Genomic DNA, 18,550 nt, shown 5'->3' with positions numbered 1-18,550 from the left:
CTTATATATAAAAATGTATTGCTATTCGTTAGTCTTAATAAAACTTGAGAATGGCTGGACCGGTTTAGCTAATTTTGGTTCAGGGATGGTTTAAACGAAACGAAGTTTGTGGGATCAGCTACTATTATAATATATGGGTCATTCTAAGTTAAGAGGTAATTCGTTGTATGAAATGGCGGCACGAGTTTTTTTTTATATATTTTTACTTAAGTATACATTTTTAAATGTAAACGGCTACGTTGAAAACGTTTACAAAGGGGCCAGTCAATTTTTTGGGTTTATCTCGTTTTATAAGTGACCAGGGGAAATACACAATACAGGGGAGAGACAAGGTGTACAGGGGAAGATACTTCATGAACAGGGAAGAGATAAAAAATATAACAAGGTTAATTTTAAGAATCATCTTTATTTATTTTAATTATGAATTATTTATAATCAGACTTTTCATTTCTTAGCAGTCTTATGTGCTAGGTACAAAACATGAAAAACAATAATAAAAAGAAACAAAAACAAAAAATTCTCTTTTGAATAACAGTAACTTGAAATATGGAGAGAAAAAGCAAAAATTCGTAGAAGACGTTTAGCACTCCAAGATATAAGTAATGCTTTTGTAACACCACCATGTTCAGATAATGAAGGCCCACCGCCTCCTCAAAATATAAACAGGCGAACGCAGGCAGCACAGCAAAAGTCAACTTTTTTTTTAACGACGTCAAATAGCATCAAAAGTCGCAGGCCTTTTATGTGCCAGGGCCGCGGTATCTCTTTTGAACAACCCGCAGCCCTGGCAGGCCTTGGCCCTACTGGGCCCCGCTGGGGATGCTGACATCTCTTTGAGGAGCGCGTGGAACAACGCGCGCCGCCGACACGGGTCTGTTGTCTAAAAATAGACATGAGCGATGAGCCACCCGAACTCACCGCTCACAGACCTACGCCTACGGTGGCCGGGAGTCGTCTCGCGACACCCGGCGTCCGTGGTGTCTACCTGCTCCAGCGCGGCGGCCGGGATGAGAGGTGCGAAACAGTCATGCTCGAGAAGGAGGCGACGGCATCCCATTCCCTCTCGCCCCGGACCATGGCCTGAACCAGGGCCGGACGCGAGAGGTCGCCGCCGCCTAAAGCCTCGACGAGGACCCGGCGGTGCCCTTCCCACGCAGGGCACTCCTGGACTGTATGGTCCACCGTGTCCTCGGGGCTGTCCGCACAGTGGTGACACCCAGGCGCCTCCTCACGACCGATTCGATGCAGGTACCTCTCGAAACAACCGTGTCCAGTGAGGACCTGCGTCATGCGGTACGTGAGGGCGCCGTGACTCCTCCCGAGCCACTCCTCAAAGAGGGGACTTACCGCCACTATGGTGGCGTGCCCTGCACTGGGTTGCGACAGTCGTTCCCTCCAGGCCACCATGAGATCGCGCCGGAGCTCCGCCCGCTGCTCGACAACTTGCCGCGGCAACGGAGTTCCCTCCCGGCCCTCCTGAGCCTCCTCGCGCCAGTAGTACAGGCGCAAGAAGACTCTCGCCTCCAGATCCCACGGTGGCAGTCTGGCAGTAGGCCAGCTGCTTCGCGGGAGATCGTGCAGCAAAAGTCCACTCGAGCAAGAAAAGCAAGAAACCTGAAAATAAAAAAACAAGCGGAAGAAATAGATCCACTTAAATCTGTGCAGTCCAACGCTACAAAAAAAAAAAACAAGTACAACGATGAAATACTTATCCGGGTCATTTTTAATTCTTTGATATCGTAATCGTTTGCTATCTTCTTCTTTTCAAGCCATTTTTCTGTAAATAAAACGTAATATTGTATTGTAAAGCTAAAATAAGCATAACGCCAAGTAAAGGATTAGAGAAAACTAGAAGTATTAATGGAAACGCGTAAAAATGTATCTCCCCTGGACATTAAGTATCTCCCCTGCCATCAAAAGAGCCAGGGGAAATACGCCAGGGGAGATACATTTTCGATTATGATCCATTTTCGATGGAAATCTAAAATAGCCGTAAAAGTATTTCGCGCACGTCATTCACACACAAACATAACAATGTACACACTATTCATAGTAAATATTGAAGTATATGTTAGTATTTTAACAAAAAATTGCAATGTAAAACTTACCAGAGGAAAGACTGCATTCACATAACTCTTCTGCACCCAGCGAGTAGCGTGAACGAAATGGCCGACAATAAAGGCGGCGCAGTTGCTTATGCGCCGTTTGCTGCTAACTTCACGTTACACACTATGCATTCAAGGTCACAACTTCTACAGACTAGGAGAGCAAAACTGATTTTTGAACGAAAACAAAAGACCAGGGGACGAGACACGAAACTCGGTGGACAAATTTCGGTGTTCATATTTTTTTTAAAGAATTGAAATAAAAGCACTTTTACTTGTAAGATACTATTACTAAGTTTACTGTCCCTATAAAATTAAAGAGTTTATAATAATTATTGAATTTTAATACATTCATAATTACTGATTTACAAATAAAGTCGGTTGGGGGACAGACCAGGGGAGAGACATTTTTCATATATTAGAGCTTATTGTGACTTAATTACGTACATTTCTGCAATAAATTTGAGTGACCACATAGGAAACATTTAGTTTTAAGTGATAAATAGGTTATTTGTAAAGTTTATTGAAAAAAAATGTATTTTTTTGTTGTTGCCGTCGAAAGTACTTCTTAATAGGGACACGGTATCGAAGCAAAAGTATCGATATCGTACTCATGAGTAGAATCGATAACAAAGTATCGTACTCATTAAAGTATCGAAACAAAAGTATCGATACTTCAAGGTATCGAGTACTTTTTTAGATCAAAATTTGCTTGGTCAATATCAGTCAGTAAATAATGTCAGTTTTACTTCAGTTCAGCAGGACATAAAAAACAAATGGTATTGGTACACTTTAATAGAATAATAGAAAATGGAATGAATGAAACAAATCGAAAATGTAGCAAAAGGAAACAATATTAAGTTATTTGAGGTATACTAAAAACTAGCAGTGTCCCACAGTTTCACCCGCGTAGTAGATTAAAGATCCCATTCCTCCTCCGTACAGTCACTTAAAAATAGAAGTTTGTTGAGCCTTTTTGGAGATAAGCGGTTTCGAATTTTTGTGATGGTACTTCCTGCTTTAGAACATAATTGTTCTGAAGGTACTGACGTCGCAGGGATTGCTATATATTCTCGTGCCAATTTATATAATTTTGGGAATACTACTTTCATATCTTCCCATTGTTTTAAGGGATCTACTGAAAGTGGCGAAACCTGTGCCGATAAGTAGTAGCTTATAAGTAGTAGTGAGCTAGAAAGCGCTGTTAAATTAAATTCTTCATTCGATACGATACCTGGGAAAAAGTACTTATTGAGTAAAAATATCGAATGCAAAGTATCGAGTACAAAAGTATCGGTATCGAACTGGAATGTACTCGATACCACAAAGCATCGATACTTTTTTCGTGTCCCTACTTCTTAACTTAGAATGACCCATATACTTGCATCAATCCAAGATCAATTATTATTGTTTGTTATAATATGAAGTATTGTTAACAATTAGATGCTTTAAATTATATTTTCTGCACATACTGTTCATCATGACAAAGCATGAGGATTATAAGAACATCTGTCTGATTTTTAGAGAACTTATCATAATTACATAACACATAAATGCAGATAAATGCATTGTTGTTTATCATTGATCAAAGGAAATGACTGTTTTGTTTACGTTAACAATTGCCAAGACTCAGTGTTTCCTTGGAAACAATGATAACCAAGTACATAGGTATATTATGTACATACACAATATCTTACAAATAGTTTCAGGGGAAAGCCCGATGCCTGCTAGTATGTACATTAACATTTATTTGTATTCCATGTAGGTTATAAAAATATTTCAAGGTCAATCAGCAAGGTCGGATTGGCAGAAAAGGTTTTATGTGTATCAAATTGAAGAAGATAGTCATGAAAGTAAATGATGTACCGGCTGGTCGTAAGTAATTTTTTTTATCTATTTATGTTCAAATATAAGGCGATTATTTAAGTATCCACAGCTGATAGTTGACTATTGAATAATATAGGTACAGAACAGTCTTCAAAACAGATAAATAAAGGTTTTAATGCAATCTCAATGGTAATGAGAGTAAACTGTTATTGTATGTGGGTTTTTCCTATTTGGTTTATCTGTTGTCAATGCCAAAAGTAACACATTATTTTAAAAGCAGACACTGGTTACATTCTAAATTACAATGAGAGCAACTTTGGTAACAGGAAAGAGGTATTTGAAGGACATCTATGACCATCAATATTTTGGTGATTTTCTATAAAAAAAGGAACAATTAAAAAATACTTACATGTATATGATGCAAATTGGCATTGACCAGTTCAGATGCCAATCGAACTTCTTCTAGAGCTCTTTTCCTATGAGCAAGATTCAATGTTTGGGTTACATCCAAAACACATGCTATATCCATCCGAGGCCGCTGGTTGGAGCCCCCGGGCTGCACGGTCGCGCTGGACCCATCGCTGCACACACTCTCGCAGATACTTCTCACTTCCCCTACAAAATAACAATTCAATAACTCAAAGTCCCACAAGACGAAAACGGAAAAACAAAGTTCACAACACCGCACCTGTATCTTCTAACGCTGTGGAATTGTTCCCACCGCCGAATGTTATCATTTTCTCACGTGTTTATTAACATTTGGATAGTTTATACACACATTTCACATTCAATTTACGCAGCATAAAAAATAAATTCCGCAACAAGTATTTGTGCGGGCTTGTGTTATTTAACATTAGTGATGTGCACCGCTCGCAGTCGCAGTCGTAGCGCACATGATATCAACATTGTTGTGTTGTAGTCGGTGTCAAAACTTGAAACTGTTGGTTGTGTCATTGTATGTAAACCGTTTTATGCTCTCAGTTAGTTTCGATTTCTAATTAGAATAAAAATACACTTTGATTAATCTTATCTAGTACGTGCAATGGATATACCATTATGTGTATATATTATTATATTTATATTCCAGTATTGATAGCACCACAAAAATCAGATTACTGTGTCCATAAAAAGTAGCCAACTAGCCATTTTCACACATATTTCTTGAAATTTATAGACATACAAAATGTGCAAAACAAATAACAGGAAGAAGCGAAAACTATAAAATAATATTTTATCAAAATATATTTTTTTTTTTGAACATTCCACATAAAGATTTTGTGGAAATCGTGTTGAACGTGGACATCACTATTCGCGGCCTTGAGTTGACGAATTAGCGCCACCTATTTACAAAAATGTGTATTTGAGAATTGTGTATCTGGCTAGTGTGTGATAGAAGTTCCGTTACTTCATACTAGATGTCACTACTATTGTTACTCAAAATGAAAAATACAATTATTATTTTCGATGTTATAGTAATTAGATTTTGGTGGTAAGAGTGCCTTATTTATACGTTAGACAGTTCGCACTTTTTGTTCGTTTGTTTGTACCCACTTCAGGTAACACACGTTATCGAATCGAGTAGCATTGAAATCATGGCACAGAAGGCTCATTTTCATTTGATGCTGCTTTATGGTCTCTAGCTTACGGGTCCAGCTAATGCCTCATTACTTTAGCTAATAACCATAAAATTGTTCTATTCCATCTTACCTATTGACAGGTAAGTATTTAAGGACTTACCAACCTACACCTGCTTTTTGTAGACTCGTAGAAGTTCTGAACATCAAACTGAAATTCACTACCTATTTATGTATATTTATGGATGTGAAATGTTTTTATTCAGAATATTAGTACCTATTATATGTGTCTCGTTATCGTTAAGGATCTAATACAGCATGGATATGTCGGGACAGAGGGTCAGATAGGGCAGTCGCTCCTTGCAAAGCACTGGTACTCAGCTGAATCCGGTTAGAATGGAACCCGACCCCAACGTGGTTGGGAAAAAGGCTCGGAGGATGATGATGATGGCGTTATAGTAATTAGACCCTCACCATGCCCTCACCATTATGAAGAATACCTTTCCACTCTCTGGGTGGTCAATCTGCAGAGATTAACAACACATTTTCCTCCGTCATGAGTAGAATAATAATGAACAAATCAGTCCAAAAATGCAACAGAGGTCATTATTTATGAAGATTCCAAAAAAGGCTGTGTGTTGTATGGTAGGACATGCACCTATTGTGGTGAAGGCCGGATGGAATAAATGATTGATACCTATTGATGTGTAGGTACAAAGGGCCTCTAACATTATCTATACATATAATAATCTATACATATAATAAATCTGTAAAAAAACTGTGTCTGTACATTGAATATACTAAAAAAATAATAATTGGGTGGGGTTTAGAAACAGTAATGGAGCACAAATCCAAAAAAAAAATTCTGTCTGTATGTCTGTATGTCTGTATGTCTGTTTGTTTGTACACGCTAATCTTCGGAACTACTGGACGGATTTCAATGATTTTTTCTTTGTTGTATCAGTATTAAGCCTGGTCAACATATAGGCTATAATGTATCTTCGAAACTTGAAGACCTGATGCAGAACACCAACAGACCAACAAAATTATAAGAGATACAAAAATGATGCCATGGCAAAAATTGTTTCATGTGATGAGCATTTTCAGCTGAGATAATAAATTTTATGATCTGGAACACCTGATGTGGAACCCCAAGAGCCCAGCTTCTCTGTACCATATACAGGTATGACGTTTTAGCAAAAGTTGTTCAATTTGATAAGCACTTTCTATTGACTTATACAAATTGAAGATCTAAATCACCTGATGTGGAACTCCAGGGGCCTAGCCAGACTATTGCATATAGAGGTATGACGTTTTAGCAAAAGTTATTCAATCTGATAAGCACTCTCTAAAACACCTGATGTGGAACTTCAAGAGCAATACTGCACTTGAAATGTATAGAAATGAATGTTATGAAATAGGTATGGTGAATCAAAAAAAGTAATTAGTCCGTCTTTTAGATAACCCTAAAATAATGGACACGTATTTTTCTTTTCTCTCTCTCACAAACAAATAATAACGAAGATGCAACAACGCTTGAATTTTGTGTTAAGTCACTGCTTAGTACAAATTTTACATATCTAGACGTGGTGTCACGAGCCCCCACTCTCCGACTTTGTTGCGTTATATCTCATTATTATTTTGTATGTCTCTTCCATACCTCGGGACTACAGAGTTCCGAATTTTTGGGAGGCAAACGTGGGGCCGAAGCCAACACGCTGAAGCCCTTTTGAGACAACTTTAATTAAATGGTGACACAAAACCGACGATTATCCCTTTATACACTATAGAAATGAACCCAAGGACAATCCCCGGTGGACGTCGTTAAAAAAAAGACAATCCCCGGTTCTGTGCTAAACTATTGCTAACTATGGAGGAAACTACTTGGGCTATTGTGATGGGATGTTAGTGGATGACAATGTATTAGGTACATGTAAAAATGGCAGGTGGAGACTCGCCACCTCACTTACTGGGCCCCCGGGAACCAGTCACTGAATAGCAACAAGAGGGCACAGGGACATGAGCGGCTGAAGGGTGAGGATACCTCGGCGGACTTTAAACGCAGATTACGCGCTCCCTGTGCTTACCATGAGGCACCCACCCTCCGAGCAGGGCTACTAATAGTGCTCTAGCGACTCCACTCTGGACGGCCAAGCCAAGCCAGAAGCGTGAGACCTACCCCCGTCATGGTTCACTCCGACCGGCCGGAGATGGGGGCAGTATACTTTCCCTGGAGAACTCAGTATATATAGCCCCGCGGGGTCGCTACTCCCCGTCATCAGCCTCAGATGTCCTGCGGTGCCTATATCTCATTATTATTGTCGTTATTATCTCAAGAGCCTTTGTCCCAATTATGTTAGGGTCGACTTCCAGTCACTATGCAACTGAGTACCAGTGTTTTACAAGGAGCGACTGCCTATCTGACCTCCACAACCCGGTTACCCGCTCAACCCAACACCCCTTGGTAAGACTTACTGGCTTCTGACTATCCATAACGACTGCCAACTACAGTTTAACATCCCCTCCAAATAACGGTCATTGGTATCCAAAATATACGTAGAAAGTACGAATACGAACTTAGAAAAGTTGCATTGGCAGGCACTTGCCAGACCTGGAATCAAAGACGCACGCTCATATTTGAGAGATTGGTTATCTACCCACTAAACCACCACGACTTCCACTAAGTCACCACGACTTTGTCATCTATTTAATGTTTTTTTACGTAATAATACGTGTAATATTTTTGCCACACACAACTTAAATGCGGACTAATTAGAATCACTACTTTTATCCCTATGGTCACGTCTATTGCGGTTCAGTTCTCAGCGTTTTGTTTAGTCTGCTGTGCTTTTGGCGTTAAAGTACAAAAATTAAATATATGGAACGTTTCTAATGGTTATGCGTATTCCGTTGTTTTCAAGGTAACGGGCCCTTAAAATTCAATATCAGACAATTCAGATCTTTGATTTTGCTGACCCCGTAGTCGCTGGCATAAGGGACAGGATCCGCGTACGAAGTCGCGGGCAGAAGCTAGTGTTTAAATAAACCTTCATGGATATCTACCTAGGTAGGTACTTAGAGAGGGTTTTAAGAAAGTTTTCCCATCCAATTTCTCATTAGGTAATATCTGAACCATAAGGACCAATGGGCTATCTAACACTGAAATTATTTTTGTTCAAATATGATCAGTAGTTCCTGAGATAAGCGCGTTCAAGCAAAGAAACAAACTCTTCAGCTTTATAATTTTTGTACGATACCAACAGCTTTCTGCTAAGTGTATTGAATGATTGATTGAATAAAGCGCTTTGCTAAATTATCATTCTTCTCGCACATGGATATAGTGTCGACACTGAATAAATATTAAGTAGGTTGAAGTGATTTATACTACTGTATTACATAATAATTAGGTGTTCCTAAGTAAATTTTATTTGAAGATCTTCAATGTAGACGGAAGAGAGAAAACGTTTTTGAAGCTACACGAAAAAGTTGTTAGGTCATTGACCTACGCCTATAGTTTTCACAATGGTAAAAATAAACCGGCCAAGTGCGAGTCGGACTCGCGCACCGAGGGTTCCGTACAAATGCTGTATAGATAAAAAGTGAGTTTCGCGCCAACCGTTCAGTTTAGAACAATCATAGTTATGGTAATTTCGTGAGAGTCAAAATAGTTAATATTTTTTATTTTATAATATAACTAAAATAGTAGGCCAGTACCTTGTAAAAGTTATTTTATTGAAGTTATTTATATACAACATTTTATAGTCATCATTCAGAAATCTGATTGAAAATAACTAATTATGTCTTAAAGGTCATGGGGCATATCTGACCCGCTTTGTAAAAAGTGGCGGACATGAATCAAAGTCGTTTTAAATCGTGGAGAATGGTATGACGTTTCTTTGAATATAAATATTTTATTAAAATTCCATGGAGACGAATGTCCAGGATCGTTTGAAAAATATAAAAGACAAGCAGTTTCAGAGGATTGTACAGGTTGCAATGCTAGTTTTTATTGGTAAAGACATTTCATAAAGAAGGAAGGTGCCAATCCGGATGACCAGGATCTGATGAGGATCTGGAAACCCAGAGAAATCGAGGGCAACTCTTGAATATTGTAGGCACGCATCGAGTCATAACCAGACATGTGAGTGTATTTTTGAGGGTACTGGTAAACTGAAGGTTTGGAGCTGATTTGATTATGGAGACTACAGAGAGTCAAGGGAACTCCCGAACGGTATGTTGCAACTACCACGTGTTTGGGCTTATTTTATTCGTATTGGCGAAGACTTTCCACAAAGATAGGTTTGACTGCCATTGTGGGATCGACAGCTAAGATCAGATATAGTTATGGGAACTCCTTTACAATTTATAACGTAACCTTGTGTTGGAGCTTATTTTATTTTAGGTGATGAGAATTCACTACTAACTTGGGTTAAAGCAGCCATTGCAGGAATGGGATCTTTTATTTTTGAGGGATTAATCACCTAAAGAGCCCCAGTTTCAGGTTTTTTTCCGCCTGGTTTCTAGAGCCTTGACAAAAGTGTAATTCTGTCCCTTTCTTTGTTTTATAAAGTCGGCATTATTTTATTTTGTAGCATTTTACAAACAAATCCAACTTCAAATATATAAAAAAGCAACAAGAAAACAAAAGCAAGAAAGAAATTAAAAAGATGTTAGGTGCATCGGTCTAGAAGTCGGTGTCTAGAGGATGCATCTATATTTATTTAACCACCGAGATCTAGACCGATGCATATAAACAGTTTTCTTGTTGTTTTAGAAGTTGTTTTTTTTTGTAAAAAATTTTTATTTTTATAACTTTTGTGAAAAGTTCTCGTCAATACGAATAATATAAGCCCAAACACGACGTAACTAAAACATACTGTTGAGGAGTTCTCTCGACTTTCTCACGTCTCCATCATCAGGTAAGCTCTAAACCTTCACTGTTTGACAGTATCACCAGACATACATCTGAGAATCAAGTTTTAATCCTATGCATGCCTACAATTTCTGATAGTTGCCCTCGATTTCTCAGGATTTCCATCATCAGATCCTGACCTGATGACAATGGAAATAAACGGCGAGTATACTCTTTCACTACAAAGAAATGATTTCTCAATTCCGTCAAACTTGGTCGTTTAAATTCCCCATTGAAATGAGGAAAATATTTAATGTTTACACCTGATTTTCTCTAGATTCCCATGGTTCACATTGATGCGACTAATGCCATAGTAAATCAGAGCCTTTATCATTATACTGTGCTATATTTCGTTCGTATCCGCCGTGGGTATGGTTTTCATACTAAGGTGCCCAATGACCATTGAATGATTTAAAATTTTTCACAGTTTAGAGGCCATTATATTTAAGAAGTGTTTGATATGAATTTCACTTTTTATTCAAAACGTTAATATCTCTACGCGTTCATGTGAAAAAGGGTAGGTAGTAAGTTTATAATTATTAAAAAAATATTTTATGTCATGTAAGCAAAAATAATATTTTAATATTTTATGTAACTTCAAATTTATCATTTTCGCAATTTTTCCTTTATCTGTACTATATAACGTTGCTTCGTGCCGAATTTTAAGATTCTGAGTTCACGGGAAGTACCTTGTAGGTTTTGATTCCCTAGCGTGTGACGGAAATTCGTCTAAGGTGTCGGTAAAACTGCTGTATCTTTTGATCGCGTTAACTTAGAAGTTTGTTTTTTTCATTGCTTAAAGGGACAATAGACCTAGGTATTTGGTATAAATTTCAATTTGGTACCTTTATTCGTTCGTGAGAAATAAGGTAGTAAGTTTCATTTTATTAAAATATTTTTTTTATATTATATAACAAAAAAAATGAGATTTTCGCAATTTTTCCTATATTTGCATTATATAACAATGCTTCATGCCAAATTTCAAGATTCTGAGTTTACGGGAAGTACCCTGTAGGTTTTGATTCCTTTGCGAGTGTCGAGAATTTGTTGAAAATATCGACATAATCGGTTGTATCTTTTGATTGGCTTGGCTTAGAAGCTTGATATTTTCACAGCCTAAAGGGACAATAGACCCGAGTATTTCATGTGAATTTCAGCTTGATACGTCCACGCGTTCTTAAGATAAAGGGTCTTGACAGACAGACAGACAGACAGACAGACGGACAACAAAGTGATCCTATAAGGGTTCCGTTTTTTCCTTTCGAGGTACGGAACCCTAAAAAATGACGATCGGGACGTAATATACTTAGCTACCTATTTATTTTACTTTTTTTATGTAAGAAAGTAGATGTGGGTATAATTTTTGAAAGAAAATAAAAAAAGTGTGATGGTACCACATACATTTATTTATAAAAGGCACGTAGGTAATTCATCCAATTAAATATAAGGAGCTCTGTGTTGACCACAATAAATTATCCTTGATGGTTTTATACTATTTATTTTGTATGCAGTCGTTGTTGTAATTTAATAAAAGTTTTTGTACCAAATGTAAAGCCCCGTCCGACTCGATAAATCACAGTTTATTGATTAGAACTTAAAAGTAGGCATTGTTTAAATAAAACATATTTAAATATAAACAAATAAAATATAGAAATAACTAAAATTATAAAATTCTATGACAAGTCAAAAAACTTTGGTAAATTATACCTATTCATTATTTTGGCTTTTAACAAAATTGAAAATTATAATAACACGTAGGTAAACGTTTGTATAACAATCTTTAGGATCACATTAATTCTACAAACAATTTTGGGACAAGAAACTACAAAAATTAGGCAATCAATACATACATAGATATTTAAACTAAACCAAAATACCATATATTATAAACTTATTCTACATTAAAAAAAATTAATAATAAACCAAAGTGACAAATTCCACAAATAAATAAACAATTAAGTACTGTTGCGAAAATACCATCTTTGATTTCTGGCAGCCTAGTACTTCACTTGCCAAGGATGATTTTGCGAGACGCGCCAAAGTTCTGGCCGGATTGATTGGCCAACTTGTTGGTGCCAGCTTGAAGACCGATCACAGCATTGCCAGCACGGAGCACATCTTCGCTGAAGTCACGTCGGTTCTCTTCAGCAGGCCTGGGTCCTAGGTAGGGGCCGCGCCATTCCGGGTGTTTGTATGCCTGAAAATTAAATATGAATTATTAATGTAACCTTGTCTGTTGGTTTTTTACCAAAAAATATGTAAATTGGATGTCTGGTATTTGAAATAAGGTATCGTTCCTATCTTTTAGTTAATAAAACCTAGGTAAGGTTTTATAAAGCTAAAGATATTGTCTGAACGCCCTAATCTCTAGAACTTCAAAACTCATTCTCTGTTAGATAGCCCATGTATCAAGGAAGGCTAAAGGCTTCATTTTATCCGGGTGCGCAGACTAGTCCTCACGTTACGAGGGTAAACACCGCTGGCGGAAGCTACTGACTAGAACAAAGTTGGAACCTACCGTCCTGCCAAGAGCGAAGATGGTTTGTGTGACGAGAGCGATATTCTTCTGGTCCCAAAGGTCTGTTGTTTGGAAGAGGTCCACATCAGGTACTCCGTACTTTACACACGCTTTTTGGAACCTGTAAACAATGACATTATGTTATTGCAGGAAAGTCTTTTATTACTATCGAAGGAAAATTGCACAGAAAAGTTGTTTAAGATAAACAAACAAAACATGTGAATGGTAACGGAAAAGTTTGAAGGCTAACTAAAAGTTTTGAACGAGATATTTTTTCCGTGTAAGTAGTAAACCTTCAATTTCGATTTTGATATTAAAGCAGGAAGCCAGTAGAATGGAAATAAAATAAAACCTAAAAGCAAGTTACAAGTTCATATCCTGATGTGTCATACACACAATAAGTATGGATACAGTTAGCTTTGTATCTTACATAATAAAAAAGAAGAAACATTTTCTTGTTTTTTTGTACTCTAAAAGGCTCCGGGACTACTGAACAAATTTGAAAAATTCTTTCACTGTTGGAAAGCTATAGCTGTTCCCTAGGTACGTTTTATTCCGATACGGCCAGTAGGTCCCACGGAACACTGGTTTTCCAATAAAGAGCTCTCATTCAAACCATTTATGTGAACTTCTTAAATACTCACTGGTTAATATTGTCCATGTACTTGTAGTCCCCACCAGAAACGTTGACTTTGGTGATGATGCCAGGCTGTAGACGGTTCATTAGCTTGCACAGGATGATACCGTCGCGAAGAGCCAGTTCGTAAGGCATGTTGGGGAACCTCTCGCCGATCACTGCTTCGATCCATTGCTGGGCTTCTTGCTCCTTCTCGGGTTCGCGCTTACCAGCACACTGGAATGGATAAGACAAAAGTTGAGAACCAACGATAAAGGATATAAAAGCCAACGATAACAAATAAAGATAGTACGATGTTGATTGTTTAAGGGGCATTCTAATTTCCATCATTCTTGTTGGTGAGAATGTGGGACCTACTTAATGAAAACAATGATACGATATCTTCACTATCATAAATTAAGTAACTACTTAAACAATAGCTGCCAAAATATAATCATGATTTACTCTTTAATATTAGTCAAAATTGACCTTAATTTAATTTAATCTGCTCTTTTTATTTAAAACTCCAGTCTTTGTGTTAACTTGAAATTATTACTAACTTTGAGTTAATTTAATTAACGTTTTTTCATTCTCTTTTTGGAAGAATTAAATGAAGTACCTATCTACTGGCATAAAATGAGCTATTTTAATACTGGAAGGTGCTAGAATTTAAATATACCAAGTAATTAGTCTTAATAGGGAAAAAAAGACTACTGCATATTCATTGTTGTATATGAAAAAACACCTACAGTAAATTAAAATTACACTAATAGGTAAACACTACCACATGTAAATTGTACCTTAAGTACCTCTTCTTAAATCTCATTTTATTCAAAACACGTTCAAGTTTTTGCAATTCAAATGCTAAGCACAGGACATCTACGGTCAGTAATTAATGTGCAGACAAAAGATATTTATTTGTTCTACAGGTCATCATTTATGTCAAGCGCCGGCGAACAATCGGTAGTCATTGATAACGCTCCGACTGATACAAACCTTGACTTTCATTTATTTTTATATATTAAGTTACGTTAACAAAAATACTGTATTCATTGAGTGCAACGTGTAGTGCATACAAGTGCCGCGTAAACATTATTTGTGATTATCCAACTTTGCATGTTTTAAAAATGTTGCTCATAATTTTATGTTCCGTGCTATTATATTCTGCGGTGAAAACTCATCCCTTTATTATGCTCTTCTTATTTTTCTATGTGCCAAAACATTTCTCTTTGACATTTTAATGTTTGATTATTATTGTTGGTTTAGTTTTTATCAATAGTTTTTTATTAGTATTAATATTTTGGTAAATTCAGTAAGTGTGATTGGCGGAATAATTAGACAAATAAGGATTGCTTATAGCAAGGTACGTAAAAATAAGTATTCTTGGCAATTATTTATATTTAATGTTTCTGCAATATTTCTTTACCGTTTTCAAAAAAAGTACAGAATAGCTAGGACCTTAGAAACATTTAATAAAACTAATAAGGGGCAGATTCGGGCTCCTGAGAATTCTATGAAAAGCTATGCGACAGTAACTCCGTCTCTTTGTGTTTGGAACACAGATGATAGTCTAGGATCTGAGAAAGCGCATAGACTATGATTTTGCCGGGGCTAAACTTACGTTAGTAAACTTAAGTACATAGTTCTCTAGGGCCTTTTTTTCGTTTTTTTTAACGACGTCAAAAATCATCAAATGACCCCTCCCGCTGCGGGTTACCAACGCAGCGGTGAGGAAGTGTCACACTTTTACTGACTAAAAATGATCGTGTTCCGTCGTAGGCCTTTTATGTACCAGAGCCGCGCTAACTCTTTCGAACAATCCTGCAGCCCCGGCAGGCCTTGGCCTTGCTGGGCCCCGCTGTAGTTCTCTAGAGCCTCGGGTGGAACCACAAGGAACAGCTAGTAAAGTATACATCATACAAGGAGGTACTACAATAGTACCTAATAAAAATTCTCATTAGAATAGGTAGGTACCTAATGTGTTTTTTATTCAGCGTTTAATGTGCATATGACGTTGGTACCTTTTCAAACAACAAGAGGCTTATGACTGTTATGAGAGAAGGTTGATACAAGGTCTCATTTTCATAAATAACTCATCTGTGACTTTTGTTAGGAATATTTCCAATGCCAATTAAGATTTCAGTTTACAGGAAGATAAATTATAACGTTTTATTTATTTTAATGTTAAATTATTATGACAAAAAAAGTTACAAGATAAATGGCTGCCTGCCATTTTTGTATGAGGACAATGAAATTGGTCATTTAATTATACCTAATAGGTTATTATAATTTAAATAAGGCAGATACGTCAGCACTTTTCAAACGTCAAAAAGAAAAAACCCGAAACGCCCATCCTTCACCACTTCCTATATGTTTTTGCTGCGATAAGTAGTGGCGCAGTTAACTCCCCAGCAAGAATAGGTAGAAGTGTAAAGATTCCTATAACGATATTATATTCTTCAAGGCAACCGGTAATGCAACAAGTCCTGAGTTATTTTTGACCACATCGTTTGAACAATTTGGAATGCATTTTTTGCGCCAAACAATGTAACAATGGGCAGGCAGACATTATGTAGAGGTATTGCTATGCCATACACCTACCTTATGGTTGTGGTATGGTCCTTGGAAGTGGTCACACACACAATGGCTATGTTAACCATAATAAAATTCATGTAGACCTATAGTCATAGATCTGATGTTCCTTTGTAAACAACATCTTTTAAGGATACGTTTTTCTTTGATATATGTATTAACTCTTTTGAGGTTGATGTCTCAATGACCCTAATAATGATAGCACTCAAGAAGTAACTTTTAGAACTTAAAGGACCATGAGTCAAATTGGGCTCATTGTCCAACAGAGTTATAGCATATGCCGTTGTGTAGGTTTTTGTTTGTACTAAAATTGTTACTATGGGCACTACCTTCAATTCCATGGCAAAAAAAAGATATGCACCTAAATAGGTTTACATATTACGTAGGTATACATTCTGGTTAACAGAAACGAAATGGGTCGAGATGCCATCGCTCAGTATTACTGCTCGTGTCTAACAGGTAGACGCTCAGTAGGAAGTTGTGCTCATATCATTTCAATAATATGGTATCTAGGGTGAGGCAGGCACTCACAATTTTATCCACCGGCAGGATATTTAGACGACATTATTATTGATATTGATTGAAATGTTAACAAAAATAATTTTAACTGTTAGCAGCTGTTTTATTTTTTATGTATACATTAAACCTGGAATTAAAACTAGTTAAAGGTGTTCAATAACAAAACCTACACTGCCATAACAGCACTACTTTTTGCAGAATATTAGTTTATTTATGGTCGGAGAAAAATATTTATAGCAAAATAACCCCATGGATTCTTCGCAAAAATGAGTTTAAATCTTTATATTTAGTGCTTTACAAGTATATTCAAAGTGGTCTCATCTCTGTTGGTGGGTGAGCCCAGGCTTCATACATTTTTGCCCATGGTCCTTTAAAAATTCTCTATTTTTGAAACGGTTTGTAACCTTATTTTATTTTCATCTGCCGTTTGACATTGTCGTTTCTTTAATGCAGTAGATATTTTTAGACATATACAGTGTATTTAGGTCTTTCCACTAAAAAAACACAGAGTTTGGTATCGTTGGTAGCTCATGAACAATACCACTAACCACAATAGATTGAAAAAAAGTGAAGGGTTTAAATTTTCTGGGCCGCTTTTAACAACGCCACCTGTCGAGTTTAGCTGGAAGTGAACGGTGTTAATGAAGTGATCACCTTCACGTGCTATATGAATTGCACTTGCAGTCTCTAGAGGCTCTCAGAGCATAGAAACCTGTACCTACATAGTTTCAAACTGGTACACGAGGTGGCTGCACTGTGGTAGATTAGACTCAAACTCCTCGAACACTACCAATCTAAATAAAGAAAATGTATGCACAAAGCTGTTAAGACTACCTTCGAGATAAAAACGAAAAGCCTTTTAAAATAATTTCAAAAAGATTTGGCAAAAAAGTGGTTGATTTAGGTATAAAATTCGCTTCACCCACTTGACATAATGTGGGATATTTATTTTTAATCATCGTCGTCGTCGAAAGTTTTTGGAAATGTATAGCATTTTACAGTTAATATAGGTAATTTAATACGCAAATGCTTAGCTGTAATAATCATGGCACAATAACATTTACAATTGCGTACAGTTATTTAGCTTATGTCACTGGTTATTAATCTGGTTAAGGCCAGTGACTGCAATTAGGGCCTAATTGCATTTGATACCGGCTCAGGTTAGGACCTTCTATATCATTCTCGAATACTGTTACCTATATTGAAACCTTGGTTAGGGCAACGCCATGTCGGGCTTAAGAGCTATCTAAAGTTTTTGCGTTAAACTGGTTATTTAATGTAATTTTTAAAATATTTTAATGGCTACTTAGAAGACTCGATATCAGCCTAACGTTGATAGGTCATGTTAAAAAAAATATTTGCATTAGGCGAAAACTTGAATCTACTCATTGATTTCCAAAAAATAAAAGTATCTTCAAGTCGACACGAGTTTTTTTTTCGTGAAAATGTTCCCAAAAACAAATTAATTTTACTACCAAAACTGCATAATTTGGACAAGATTACGAGAATTTGATACCCCAGGGGTTTCCCGCAACTCCGGACGTGCTTCTATGCTTGGCTGTTTGCCAACTCGGCTTATATTTATAGAATACATTGAGCATCTTCCGACGTAGGCATAAACAGAGCCATATTCATAACTTGTGTTAGATGTCACATCTGTATGTTGTTGTGTCTGTAAATCATTTAATCTATGTTTGGCTTTGACTTGTTCGTAGAATTTGTAGTATGTTGGGTGCATTCTGTGTGCATATTGTATTAAATAAGATTTTAGTTTTAGATGTTCGTAGCTCCTGCAATAGCGACAATGTCAAATAATGTATACTTAGGTGTAAAAATATGTGGAAGTTGATGAATGGTAGGAAATTGGAAACCATTTTCTTTTTGATA

General features: G+C 36.9%; 2 protein-coding genes across 4 annotated transcripts in view; both read right to left on the bottom strand.

Moving 5' to 3' along the window:
* Window positions 1–4,785, bottom strand: part of LOC124629717 (mitogen-activated protein kinase kinase kinase 15) — a 29,198-nt gene extending 24,413 nt beyond the window's left edge. For all 3 annotated transcript variants that reach the window (XR_006984317.1, XR_006984318.1, XM_047163232.1), the window contains exons 1-2: window positions 4,621–4,785; window positions 4,342–4,547 (exon numbers count right to left, since the gene is read on the bottom strand). Coding sequence is in view for 1 of the 3 variants with exons in the window: in XM_047163232.1 (XP_047019188.1) it covers window positions 4,342–4,547; window positions 4,621–4,669 (255 nt within the window). In the remaining 2 variants the exon portion in view is untranslated. The remainder of the gene's footprint in view (window positions 1–4,341; window positions 4,548–4,620) is intronic.
* A 7,018-nt stretch (window positions 4,786–11,803) lies between these two features.
* LOC124629763 (muscle-specific protein 20-like) overlaps window positions 11,804–18,550 on the bottom strand; it is a 28,415-nt gene continuing 21,668 nt past the window's right edge. The window contains exons 2-4 of the mRNA XM_047163295.1: window positions 13,581–13,789; window positions 12,937–13,057; window positions 11,804–12,615 (exon numbers count right to left, since the gene is read on the bottom strand). Coding sequence (XP_047019251.1) covers window positions 12,424–12,615; window positions 12,937–13,057; window positions 13,581–13,789 — 522 coding nt within the window. The 3' untranslated portion in view covers window positions 11,804–12,423. The remainder of the gene's footprint in view (window positions 12,616–12,936; window positions 13,058–13,580; window positions 13,790–18,550) is intronic.

The sequence above is a fragment of the Helicoverpa zea genome, chromosome 4, assembly GCF_022581195.2.
Source record: "Helicoverpa zea isolate HzStark_Cry1AcR chromosome 4, ilHelZeax1.1, whole genome shotgun sequence".
NCBI classification, from domain to species: Eukaryota; Metazoa; Arthropoda; class Insecta; order Lepidoptera; family Noctuidae; genus Helicoverpa; species Helicoverpa zea.
Note: the sequence above shows the minus strand (reverse complement) of the source record. Positions and strands in the feature narration are given on the sequence as shown.